Raw genomic sequence first — 14,257 nt, 5'->3', positions numbered from 1 at the left:
TAAAGCAGAATGTGAAATGCCAATATATTATTTTTTTTTTTGAGAGGATTGCAACTTCTCATGCATACTAGCTAATGTGCATGCAGTTTTGTATTGTTGCTGTTTTGTGGTTTGTTACCTATGGGGTTATAGACCTTCGTCTACAGTTGTTATACCACAGCAAACCAGAGCATTGACAGTTCCATTGAGATGCTTGCTTACCCTCCTGTTAAACACGTATTACTGTAACAGTGAATGGGAGCATACAGACTGACTGTGTGGGACTGGTGGGACAGGTCAACATGCCTCCTATGTGAGGAAGAGAACATGCAAGACAGGGTGACTCAGTGTGACTAGGTGGACAGGCTGGCGTGGCTCCTGTGCTCTCTCGGGGAGCTGAAGGGGAGAGGGGTCATGTCTTCTGTGTCTTTAGCGGTCCCTTCTTCCTAAACCCCTGCTGGGGGCAAGCTGTAGGACTATTTCACTCTGTGTTTACTCTGGGTGCCTTTTACAACACCAGCTGGTGCCAGGCATTACCTCTTTACTCGTCACCTCCACCGCTTACTCACTCCCATGTGGACGGAGGTGGGGTGTAGTGGGTTGTATGCAGGACAAGACGGGTCTCTACTAAATGTAATCATGTGGACAGAGGTGGGTTGTATGCAGGACAAGACGGGTCTCTACTAAATGTAATCATGTGGACGGAGGTGTGGTGTAGTGGGTTGTATACAGGACAAGACAGGTCTCTACTAAATGTAATCATGTGGACAGAGGTGTGGTGTAGTGGGTTGTATACAGGACAAGACAGGTCTCTACTATATGTAATCATGTGGACAGAGGTGTGGTGTAGTGGGTTGTATGCAGGACAAGACAGGTCTCTACTATATGTAATCATGTGGACAGAGGTGGGTTCTATGCAGGACAAGACAGGTCTCTACTATATGTAATCATGTGGACAGAGGTGTGGTGTAGTGGGTTGTATACAGGACAAGACAGGTCTCTACTATATGTAATCATGTGGACAGAGGTGTGTTAGGTTGTATACAGGACAAGACAGGTCTCTACTATATGTAATCATGTGGACAGAGGTGGGTTCTATGCAGGACAAGACAGGTCTCTACTATATGTAATCATGTGGACAGAGGTGGGTTCTATGCAGGACAAGACAGGTCTCTACTATATGTAATCATGTGGACAGAGCTGGGTTCTATGCAGGACAAGACAGGTCTCTACTAAACATGACCATGATTTCTGCCGCTGTCCCCAAAGGAACAAACCATTTTTCCCAGAAGCAAGTGGACCCCTGCCATCTAAACAATTTACAACGAAACAGCTCTATAACTAGCCCCAAACAACCTTCTAGGAGGAAGAGAGAACTCAAGAGAGACGCAACTTTGAAAAATGTTTACCAAGCAGCAGTCCCACTGTCCTTATTGTGGGCTCATCTATGATCCGAAATGTTTCTATTAGGAAAGCAGAGACCATCTGTTACCCGGGTGCCCGGATCCAGGACATGGACTGTATGATCCCGCTACTCATTAGTAAACACCCGACTGCTTCAGCTATCACTGTCCATGTAGGGTCAAATGATATTAAACTACAGGAATCTGAGCAACTTAAAAAGGACTTTAAATCACTGATTCATACTCTACTTAAATCGGGTAAACAATGCATTATTTCAGGTCCGTTCCCGTCTCCACGCTCTACGGATAATCATTTCAGTCGTATACGCCAGCTACACATCTGACTTAAAGGTTATTGTTGTTCAATAAGCATACAATATGTGGACAATTTTAATTAAAGCTTTTCTACATCGACCAAATGTATTTCTCCGGGATGGATTACATCTGAATGGGTATGGTACAAGCATTCTCTCCTCAAACCTGGCTCTCACTATAGCCTCATACAGGGCATGTGAGAATTGACAATATATAGCCATGGGGGTTGATACTCGGAATTGGTTGATTCCCCATCAGGCTATACTCACTGCTCCCCCCCATAGCTTTAAATAGCTCTACAGGTGCTGCTAACATGGATGAAACTTTTGATGGACTTTATGTTATTGTTACACTACTGTCAAGTAGTACCGTGTTGCCACTTCCTCGCACAGGCAGAGGGGTATTGATAGAAGTAATCTCGTCTCCATCCAACTCAGGCCTGTCAGTAGTCACACAAGGAAGCGTCGCTCATCTAATATTACCTTGAATGCTCCATCTGATATAAGCTCTCGAAATAGTGGCCTAGGAATTATTCATTTGAATGCTAGAAGCTTGATCCAAAAGCTAGATTTGATTGAAATACTGGTCCCACAATCACATGCTGACATAATGATTATATCTGAATCCTGTCTCTGTGTGTCTGTTCCAGACTCAGATGTTCTGTTAGCTGGGTATAATGTCTACAGAGCAGACAGAGTGGGTAGAGGTGGAGGTATTGCCATATATGTTAAATGCAACCTAGATGTCACTGTCCATTTCAACTTCTGTTCCGAAACAGTATGAATGTTTAGTTCTAAATGTGGTCCTTGGTCAAAATGCACTATTAACGCTAGCGGGAGTTTGTCGCCCACCCTCTGCTCCGATTTTTTTTGGGGGGGGTCTTTTGGATTAGGATGGGTAGGTATAATTATTGGTTGAGTAAGATTTAGTTCGTTACAAATATATTTTAATTTAAACGATGCTGGCATCAGCCAGTCCAGATTGAGATCTCCGATAATCAATAATTCAGAGTTTGCATAATTGGACATTAACTCAAACAATTTGCTTAGATCAGAGCTAAGCAAATTGTTTGAGTTAATGTCTAATTATGCAAACTCTGAATTATTGATTATCGGAGATCTCAATCTGGAGTGGCTGATGCCAGCATCATTTAAATTAAAAGATATTATTGCTGGTGTAGTGACGCATATTTTTAATCAAACATTTGTCGTAGGAAAGATTCCTAAATCTTGGAAAACAGCATTTGTTTTACCACTCCTCAAGGGAGGTGATGGTAGTGAATTGGATAATTATCGGCCCATCTCTAAGCTCTCCTGTTTGCCTAAAATTCTAGTCATTGGTGAATAGGCAACTACAATCTTTTTTAACTGTTAACAATACTCTTTCTAGTAATCAATCTGGCTTCAGACCTAAACACAGTACTATTACGGCCACTGTACGTGTTGTTATAAATGATATTACTAATGACCTAGATAATAGATAGTACTGTGCCGCCTTGTTCATAGATTTATCTAAAGCTTTTGACACTGTAGACCATGCGATACTTTTGGGTAAGCTGTCGTCAATAGGACTGGGATTGGATGCCTGTCGTTAGTCATGAAACCATCTAAAGGATAGAAGTCAGGCTGTTAGAGTCGACGGCATCCAGTCAGAGCCATTGGAGCTGTAAAAGAGACCTTGGTCTCAGTCTGTGTTCCTTGTTGAAATAAAGGTATAATGTGGACAGAGGTTTAGTGGGTTGTATGCCTGACAAGACAGGTCTCTACTAAACATGGTCAATAGATGATGTAATTGATGGATATGGCATTCATACAGCATACACCTGGATAAGTATATACAGTACATTCGGAAAGTATTCAGACCACTTGACGTTACAGCCTTTTTCTAAAATAGATTTTTTTTTAAAATAGTTTTTCTTCTCATTAATCTACACACTTTCTCAATCTATACACAGTGCCCCATAATGACAAAGCAAAAACAGTTGTTTTTTTTTGTGTGCAAATTTAGATTTTTTTTTAAATGTATGAAATAACACATTTACATAAGTATTCAGACCCTTTACTCAGTACTTTGTTGAAGCACCTTTGGCAGCGATTACACCCAAGAAGACTCGAGTCTATGACGTTACAAGCTTGGCACACCTGTATTTGAGGAGTTTCTCCCATTCTTCTCTGCAGATCCTCTCAAGCTCTGTCAGGTTGGATGAGGAGCGTTGCTGCACAGCTATTTTCAGGTCTCTCCAGAGCTGTTAGATCGGGTTCATGTCTGGGCTCGGGCTGGGCCACTCAAGGACATTCAGATACTTGTACCGAAGCCCCTCCTGCATTGTCTTGGCTTAAGATCGTTGTCCTGTTGGAAGGTGAACCTTCGTCCCAGTCTGAGGTCCTGAGCGCTCTGGAGAAGGTTTTCATCAAGGATCTCTCTGTACTTTGCTTCGTTCATCTTTCCCTCTATCTTTACTAGTCTCCCAGTCCCTACCGCTAAAAAACTTCACCACAGAATGATGCTGCCACCACCATGTTTCACTGTAGGGATGGTGCCAGGTTTCATCCAGATGTGATGCTTGGCATTCAGGCCAAAGAGTTCAGTCTTGGTTTTATCAGACCAGCTAATCTTGTTTCTCATGGTCTGAGAGTCCTTTAGGTGCCTTTTGGCAAACTCCATGCCGGCTGTCATGTGCCTTTTACTGAGGAGTGGAATCCATCTGGCCACTCTACCATAAAGGCCTGATTGGTGGAGTGCTGCAGAGATTGTTGTCCTTTTGGAAGTTTCTCCCATCTCCACAGAGGAATTCTGGAGTTCTGTCCAAGTGACCATCAAGTTCTTGGTCACCTCCCTGATTGCTCAGTTTAGCCGGGCAGCCAGCTCTAAGAAGAGTCTTATTGGTTCCAAACGTCTTCCATTTAAGAACGATGGAGGCCACTATGTTCTTGGGGACCTTCAATGCTGCAGAAATGTTTTGGTAACCTTCCCCAGATTTGTGCCTCGACACAATCCTGACTCTGAGCTCTATGGACAATTCCTTCAACCTCATGGCTTAGTTTTTGCACTGTCAACTGTGGAACCTTACATAGACCAGTGTGTGCCTTTCCAAATCATTTCCAATCAATTGAATTTACCACAGGTGGCCTTCAATCAAGTTGTCGAAACATCTCAAGGATGTTTGGAAACAGGATGCATCTAAGCTCAATTTCGAGTCTCATAGCAGTGTCTGAATACTGTAAATAAGATATTTCTGTTTTGTATTTTTTATAAATTTGCTAAAATGTCTAAAAACCTGTTTTCGCTTGTCATTGTGTGAAGATTGAGGAATTGTTTTTATTTATTACATTTTAGAATCAGACTAATGTATCAACATGTGGAAAAAGTCAAGGGGTCTGAATATTTTCAGAATGCTCTATACTTGATCCACATTCTGCTGCTGTTCATATTCCAGTTACTCATAAATGATATTGATTTAAAACTAGTCTCACTCGTAGGAATGTTATTCATACAAATCTATATCGGCCCAGTCAGCCTGGAGCTACTGAGCCGATGCTGCAAATAGGCTTTGATGTTGTTTGCTTGTACCCTGCAGTGCAGTGGGGCTGAGCGTCTGCATCGGGCCTCTTTCAGTGGAGTGTTATACAGTGCTGTGTGCCTGCCCTGCCCTGCCGTTGTTGCTGCTGAAGCTGTTGCTAGTGAATGGTAGAGGTCAGGGTCAAGAGCATTAGTGGGAGGGCCCACTGCCCACATTTTCCATCCTCAGCCCCCCAGATCACCTTTCACTGTTGCCTGGCTACCCATCCACATCACTCGGACATTTCTTCTCCACCGTGAGTCTGGCTTTGCCTCCCTCACTGACGATATCTAGAATGCGAACACATTCTGACCGTTCTGATTTGTCCCAGAAACCGATGGGTTGGGCCTGAGCCGACCTGCATGATGACGTTGTCAAATTCTATATGCTGACTGGTTGGATTCGTTAGACGATCCATTCGCTGATGAATTTCTTTTGTACAACGCGCCCCGTCATTTTGAAATGAAGTCACACAAACAACTTGTAGGATGGCGGATTCAATAGAGCAGCGGAATTAAATTCAGGGTGATACTTCAGGCTACTCGTGACTGCAGCCCTCTAGAGGCCTTCTCCTCTACCTCTGGTGGGATGAGGCTGCTCTCTGGTGATGTGAAACAGCATTACACCTCCTTTCTCATCTCAACCTCAATTCGCCCTGTAAAACCTGCTCTCAGAATTACTGATGTATTTTTTTAACTCATGCGGGTACTCCATGGATTCAGGTTCATTTATATTAATTGAAATGCTGTTCATAATTTCAATGTACCAATTCTCATCAGATATTGATCATCTCATACATATGCTGTGACCTCTTTAAAACATAGCAAGCTAGGCTGTGTACAAGCTAAAGCAGTCTCCTTGTATATGACATGAATATCTATAGTCCTGTTTCTCCTAGTGGGCCCTCTGTGTGTTTGAACTGTGGTCTTGTGACCGACCTCACAGGATGGCGTGATGTGACACGTACTAACCCAGCATGACACAGCCACCCATCCCACAAATGGACTCCTTGTTGGTCGTTTATATAGTCATGTCTGAGGCACTGGGGACATTATACTGTGGCAGAAGAAGAGCACCATGATCCCAATACAGAACGGCCATAGAGTACTGGGCTCTGTCACCACTGGGGCCCCAGTCCTGGCCTGGCCAAGCCTTGACATCATTCAGTACTGTGACAGCTGCCCAAGGTCCTCTGCCCTCTACACATTAGCCATTGTTTTCAGCCACATACTGTAAGATGCAAGCCCCTCATGCTATCTTTACACCCTCTCACTCACATTCTTAGCCTACTATAAGGCTGGTGTTTAGCCAATGGCGTTATCTACAGAGCAAGTAGTATAAAGTAGTCAATTTAATTAACTTTATTTACATGTACATACTAGAGGTCTACCGATAAAACTGCATGGCCGATTAATTAGGGCCGATTTCAAGTTTTCGTAAACGGCCTTTTGGGATGCCGATTACATTGCAATCCACGAGGAAACTGCGTGGCATGCTGACAACCTGTTACGCGAGTGTAGCGTCAAGGACGTAGCGTCAAAAGGACGTGGCTACAAGCGGAGCCAAGGTAAGTTGCTAGCTAGCATTAAACTTATCTTATAAAAAACAATCACTGTTCACGTAATCACTAGTTAACTACACATGGTTGATGATATTACTAGGTTAACTAGCTTGTCCTGCGTTGCATATAATCAATGCGGTGCCTGTTAATTTATCATCGAATCACATCCTACATCAACTTCGCCAAACGGGTGATGATTTAACAAAAGCGCATTCGCGAAAAAAGCACAATCGTTTCACAAATGCACCTAACCATAAACATCAATGCCTTTCCTAAAATCAATACACAGAAGTATATATTTTTTTAAACCTGCATATTTAGTTAAAACAAATTCATGTTGGCAGGAAATATTAACTAGGGAAATTGTGTCACTTCTCTTGCGTTCAGTGCAAACAGAGTCAGGGTATATGCAACAGTTTGGGCCTCATGGCTCATTGCAAACTGTGTGAAGACCGAATTGTACATAATTATTACATTTACATTTAAGTCATTTAGCAGACGCTCTTATTCAGAGCGACTTACAAATTGGTGGATTCACCTTATGATATCCAGTGGAACAACCACTTTACAATAGTGCATCTAAATCTTTTAAGGGGGGGTTAGAAGGATTACTTTATCCTATCCTAGGTATTCCTTAAAGAGGTGGGGTTTCAGGTGTCTCCGGAAGGTGGTGATTGACTCCGCTGTCCTGGCGTCGTGAGGGAGCTTGTTCCACCATTGGGGTGCCAGAGCAGCGAACAGTTTTGACTGGGCTGAGCGGGAACTGTGCTTCCTCAGAGGTAGGGCGGCCAGCAGGCCAGAGGTGGATGAACGCAGTGCCCTTGTTTGGGTGTAGGGCCTGATCAGAGCCTGAAGGTATGGAGGTGCCGTTCCCTTCACAGCTCCGTAGGCAATCACCATGGTCTTGTAGCGGATGCGAGCTTCAACTGGAAGCCAGTGGAGAGAGCGGAGGAGCGGGGTGACGTTAGAGAACTTGGGAAGGTTGAACACCAGACGGGCTGCGGCGTTCTGGATGAGTTGTAGGGGTTTAATGGCACAGGCAGGGAGCCCAGCCAACAGCGAGTTGCAGTAATCCAGACGGGAGATGACAAGTGCCTGGATTAGGACCTACGCCACTTCCTGTGTGAGGCAGGGTCGTACTCTGCGAATGTTGTAGAGCATGAACCTACAGGATCGGGTCACCGCCTTGATGTTAGTGGAGAACGACAGGGTGTTGTCCAGGATCACGCCAAGGTTCTTAGCACTCTGGGAGGAGGACACAAGGGAGTTGTCAACCGTGATGGCGAGATCATGGAACGGGCAGTCCTTCCCCGGGAGGAAGAGCAGCTCCGTCTTGCCGAGGTTCAGCTTGAGGTGGTGATCCGTCATCCACACTGATATGTCTGACAGACATGCAGAGATGCGATTCGCCGCCTGGTTATCAGAAGGGGGAAAGGAGAAGATTAATTGTGTGTCGTCTGCATAGCAATGATAGGAGAGACCATGTGAGGATATGACAGAGCCAAGTGACTTGGTGTATAGCGAGAATAGGAGAGGGCCTAGAACAGAGCCCTGGGGGACACCAGTGGTGAGAGCGCGTGGTGCGGAGACAGATTCTCGCCACGCCACCTGGTAGGAGCGACCTGTCAGGTAGGACGCAATCCAAGCGTGGGCCGCGCCGGAGATGCCCAACTCGGAGAGGGTGGAGAGGAGGATCTGATGGTTCACAGTATCAAAGGCAGCAGATAGGTCTAGAAGGATGAGAGCAGAGGAGAGAGAGTTAGCTTTAGCAGTGCGGAGAGCCTCCGTGACACAGAGAAGAGCAGTCTCAGTTGAATGCCCAGTCTTGAAACCTGACTGATTAGGATCAAGAAGGTCATTCTGAGAGAGATAGCAGGAGAGCTGGCCAAGGACGGCACGTTCAAGAGTTTTGGTGAGAAAAGAAAGAAGGGATACTGGTCTGTAGTTGTTGACATCGGAGGGATCGAGTGTAGGTTTTTTCAGAAGGGGTGCAACTCTCGCTCTCTTGAAGACGGAAGGGACGTAGCCAGCGGTTATGACATAACATTGAAGGTTGTGCAATGTAACAGCAATATCTACACTTAGGGATGCCACCCATTTGATAAAATACGGAACGGTTCTGTATTTCACTGAAAGAATAAACGTTTTGTCGACGTGTCATAATTTCTATAATAACTACAACCTAAAACTTCTTAACTGGGAATATTGAACCACCAGCTTTCATATGTTCTGAGCAAGGAACTTAAACGTTAGCTTTTTTACATGGCACATATTGTACTTTTACTTTCTTCTTCAACACTGTGTTTTTGCATTATTTAAACCAAATTGAACATGTTTAATTATTTATTTGAGTATAAATAGATTGTATTTATGTATTATATTAAGTTAAAATAAGTGTTTATTCAGTATTGTTGTAATTGTCTTTATTCTTTATATATATATATATATATATATATATCGCATGTGACTAATCAAATTTGATTTGATTTACAGAATACACTCGCTTGACTGTATGATCTGTGCTCTCTGTTGCTTAAGTTTCACTGAGTAAAGCATTTATGCTGTTTTCAAGAATATCTGGTCAGTTATGTGTAAAATGTAAAGCGTGGAAATTCTCTGAATTCCTGTGATAGGCTTACAGTCCGAAACTACAAACTAGTGCTCAGCTGTTTGATGTAGTTACAAGGCAACAGGCTGCTACAGTCAGTGTACTTCCCCCTACTGTAGTTAGCGCTTGAAACCGGACCCAACCTGTAAAACAAACCATGTCTTTATCTCTGCCCAGGGAATCTCAGCTACATGTAGCATATACATCAGAAAATGATGGATCCCTGGCTTCCTTGGGCTCTATAGTGGTCATTCTTTATAGCAAGGAGCAGCAAGGTCCAAGGACAGATGGTTGGAGGATACTATGTGGACATGCCAGGCTCCCTGGAATCTAGTAGTAAAATTATACAGGCACTTCTGTTGTTTGCCCCTGATGAGTCACTGATTACGAGCACCTGTAATAAGGCCCTAAAATTCTTCCTGGTAATGCCATGTGATCAGGAAAAGAACAGATCACATCTCATGCTTTTCCTTGTCTGATTCTCTCTCTCTTTCGTTCTCTTTCTTTCTCTCTTTCTCTTTCTTTCTCTCTTTCTCTTTCTTTCTCTTTCTCTCTTTCTCTCTCTTTATCTCTTTCTCTCTTTCTTTCTCTCTTTCTCTCTTTCTTTCTCTCTCTCTTTCTCTCTCTCTTTCTCTCTCTCTTTCTCGCTCTCTCTTTCGCTCTCTTTCTCTCTCTTTCTCTCTCTCTCTTTCGCTCTCTTTCTCTCTCTCTCTCTTTCTCTCTCTCTCTCTCTTTCTCTCTCTTTCTCTCTCTCTTTCTCTCTCTCTCTTTCTCTCTCTCTCTTTCTCTCTCTCCTCTCTCTCAATTCAAGGTGCTTTATTGGCATGGGAAATATGTTTATATTGCCAAAGCAAGTGAAATAGATTAATATACAAAAGTTAAATAAACAATGAAAAATGTATTGTAAACATTACACTCACAAGTTTCAAAGTAATAGAGACATTTGTTATAAGGATGTGCAATTACAAAAGGAAAAATAAATATGGGTGTATTTACAGTGGTGTTTGTTCTTCACTGGTTGCCCTTTTCTTGTGGCAACAGGTCACACATCTTGCTGCTGTGATGGCACACTGTGGTATTTCACCCAATAGATATGGGAGTTTATCAAAATCGGATTTGTTTTCAAATTCTTTGTATATCTGTGTAATCTGAGGGAAATTGTGTCTCTAATGTGGTCATACATTTGTCAGGAGGTTAGGAAGTTCAGCTCAGTTTCCACCTCATTTTGTTGGCAGTGTGCACATAGCCTGTCTTCTCTTGAGAGCCAGGTCTAATTAGTGGGTATCGGCCTACTCCTGCTCTGCATGCATTATTTGGTGTTTTTTTACGTTGTACACAGAGGATGTTTTTGCAGAATTCTGCGTGCAGTCTCAATTTGGTGTTTGTCCCATTTTGTGAATTATTGGGTGGTGAGCAGACCCTAAACCTAAACCTAAACCTCACAACCACAAAGGGCAATAGGGTTCTGTAAATGATTCAATTATTTTTAGCCAAATCCTAATTGGTCGAATTTTATGTTCCTTTTGATGGCGTCTAAGGCCCGTCTTGTCTCTCAGATCGTTCACAGCTTTGTGGAAGTTACCTGTGGTGCTGCTGTTTAGGCTGAGGTTGGCATCGTTTTTTTGTGTGCTCTAGGTCAACAGTGTATAGATGGAATGTGTATTTGTGGTCCTGGCAACTGGACCAGTATTTTTACGTAAATTAGATTTACTGTCAGGGCCCAGGTCTGACAGAATCTGTGCAGAAGATCTAGGTGCTGCTGTAGGCCCTCCTTGGGTGGGGACAGAAGCACCAGATCATCAGCAAACAGTAGACATTCGACTTCAGATTCTAGTAGGGTGAGGCCAGGTGCTGCAGACTGTTCTACTACTCTTGCCAATTAGTTGATATATACAGTGCCTTGCAAAAGTATTCATCCCCCTTGGCATTTTTCCTATTTTGTTGCATTACAACATGTCATTTAAATGGATTTTTATTTGGATTTCATGTAACAGACAATCACAAAATAGTCCAAATTGGTGAAGTGAAATTAAAAAAATTACTTGTTTCAAAAAATGCAAAACAGAAAAGTGGTGCGTGCATACAGTTAAAGTCGGAAGTTTACATATACCTTAGCCAAATACATTTCAACTCAGTTTCTCACAATTCCTGACATTTAATCCGAGTAAAAAATCCCTGTTTTAGGTCAGTTAGGATCACTACTTTATTTTAAGAATGTGAAATGTCAGAATAATAGTAGAGAGAGTGATTTATTTCAGCTTTTATTTCTTTCATCACATTCCCAGTGGGTCAGAATTTTACATACACTCAATTAGTATTTGGTAGCGTTGCCTTTAAATTGTTTAACTTGGGTCAAACGTTATGGGTAGCCTTCCACAAGCTTCCCACAATAAGTTGGGTGAATTTTGGCCCATTCCTCCTGACAGAGCTGGTGTAACTGAGTCAGGTTTATAGGCCTTCTTGCTCTCACACACTTTTTCAGTTCTGCCCACAAATTGTCTATGGGATTGAGGTCAGGGCTTTATGATGGCCACTCCAATGTCTTGACTAAGTTGTCTTTAAGCCATTTTGCCACAACTTTGGAAGAATGCTTGCGGTCATTGTCCATTTGGAAGACCCATTTGCGACCAAGCTTTAACTTCCTGACTGATGTTTTGAGATGTTGCTTCAATATATCCACATAATATTCCTGCCTCATGATGCCATCTATTTTGTGAAGTGCACCAGTCCCTCTTGCAGCAAAGCACCCTCACAACGAGATGCTGCCACCCCCGTGCTTCACGGTTGGGATGGTGTTCTTCGGCTTGCAAGCTTCCCCCTTATTCCTCCAAACATAACGATGGTCATTATGGCCAAACAGTTCTATTTTTGTTTCATCAGACCAGAGGACATTTCTCCAAAAAGTACGTATAGTCTGCTCTATACCAAATTAGCATACCTCCTGAGTCTCTTCCCTGTTTCACACCTGGTAGTTTGGTGGATGGGACTACCAGCTCTCTGTAACCTAGAGGGCAACCAGTGGGTCCGTCTCCTCTATACCATGTTTCTTGTAGGATAACAATGTCTGTATTTCCAATATCTTTAATTAAGTCTGGGCTCCTGCTCTTTAGGCCAAAGGCAGATGACCTCAGACCTTGTATATTCCAGGATGAGATAGTAAAAGATTTCTCTCGTTCTCAGGCTGCAGATAGCCCAGGAGGAGCACCGTACAGTGGAGGTGGAGAAGGTGAACCTGGAACAGAAGCTGAGGGATGAGATCAACTGTGCCAAGCAGGAGGCCCAGCGGCTGAAGGAGCTCCGCGAGGGCACCGAGAACGAGCTGAGTAGGCAGAAATACGCCGAGGAGGAGCTGGATCAGGTACTGGACTGTACCACTTTGGGGAGGGACAGGTGTGGAGAACAAATGCCTGTGGACGAGAAAGGGGAATTCGTCTAGCAGGGTACTTGTTGAGAAACAAGGTGTGGTTGAGGCCAGTAACATGATCCTGTAGATGAATTCCAGAGAGGGGAGACTTGACTGAACCCTGTTAACCACTCTATATTCTAGGGAGCCAGCTATACATTTAGATGGATCAGATGCAGAATGCTATCAGTAGGCATAACTCCCACTCAGCTCTTTGCCCATCAGGGAAACCTGCAGGAAAAGAAGCAGCGGTCGGCCCACACAGGGCAGCTGAGCAAAGGCCTCATGTTGTGTACTCTCTTCATTCTACTACGATCACTATGGTCTCCTGAGAACACTGTAGTCTGCTGGAGGAAGCAATAGTCACTCCTTTATCTGATTTCAGTTCTCAAGATATGACTAGAGAAAGGGCCTGAGATAGCTCCCTCCTTTTCAGCATACATGCCAACGAAGAGCTTCCATATAAGAATCCAGCTCAGAATGTTTTCATATGACGTAAGGATTAGATTCACCGCTCCTGACTGCAGACAGGACATATTGCACCCTAAACCATGGCCTAGTTCTTCACAGGATTTAGAATGCTCATTTCATCTGGAGGGTTTCTCTGGAGGCCTGTTATCTTGTTGTCAGGTCCCAGTGGAGGTCAAACCAGGTCAGCCCTCATGCCTGCCTTATCAGAAAAGAGAACCACACAGATGTCACATGGCCCCATATACAGCCCTAACTCTCCTCTGTGCACATGGCTTTCAGGCCCCCTGCTCACCTAGCCCTAACTCTCTCTGTGCACATGGCTTGCAGGCCCCCTGCTCCCCTAGCCCTAACTCTCTCTGTGCACATGGCTTTCAGGCCCCCTGCTCACCTAGCCCTAACTCTCTCTGTGCACATGGCTTTCAGGCTCCCTGCTCACCTAGCCCTAACTCTCTCTGTGCACATGGCTTTCAGGCCCCCTGCTCACCTAGCCCTAACTCTCTCTGTGCACATGGCTTTCAGGCCCCCTGCTCCCCTAGCCCTAACTCTCTCTGTGCACATGGCTTTCAGGCCCCCTGCTCACCTAGCCCTAACTCTCCTCTGTGCACATGGCTTGCAGGCCCCCTGCTCACCTAGCCCTAACTCTCTCTGTGCACATGGCTTGCAGGCCCCCTGCTCACCTAGCCCTAACTCTCCCTGTGCACATGGCTTTCAGGCCCCCTGCTCACCTAGCCCTAACTCTCCCTGTGCACATGGCTTGCAGGCCCCCTGCTCCCCTAGCCCTAACTCTCCCTGTGCACATGGCTTGCAGGCCCCCTGCTCACCTAGCCCTAACTCTCCCTGTGCACATGGCTTGCAGGCTCCCTGCTCCCCTGGCTGGTGCAGTGCTGCTCCATTAAGGCTTGGCAGTGATTGAGTCTAAGGGCAGGTGGATGCCTCCATGGCTCTGGGCTCATTTGCA

General features: G+C 44.4%; 1 protein-coding gene across 7 annotated transcripts in view; it reads left to right on the top strand.

The window, feature by feature from the left end:
• stim1 (stromal interaction molecule 1) overlaps positions 1-14,257 on the top strand; it is an 80,952-nt gene that overhangs the window by 48,683 nt on the left and 18,012 nt on the right. For all 7 annotated transcript variants that reach the window (XM_045723311.1, XM_045723313.1, XM_045723310.1 and 4 more), the window contains 1 exon segment: positions 12,606-12,783. In XM_045723311.1, the coding sequence (XP_045579267.1) occupies positions 12,606-12,783 (178 nt within the window).

The sequence above is a fragment of the Salmo salar genome, chromosome ssa09 (genome assembly GCF_905237065.1).
Source record: "Salmo salar chromosome ssa09, Ssal_v3.1, whole genome shotgun sequence".
In the NCBI taxonomy this organism is placed as follows: Eukaryota; Metazoa; Chordata; class Actinopteri; order Salmoniformes; family Salmonidae; genus Salmo; species Salmo salar.
The sequence above is the reverse complement of the archived record's forward strand: the minus strand, read 5'-3'. Positions and strand labels throughout refer to the sequence as shown.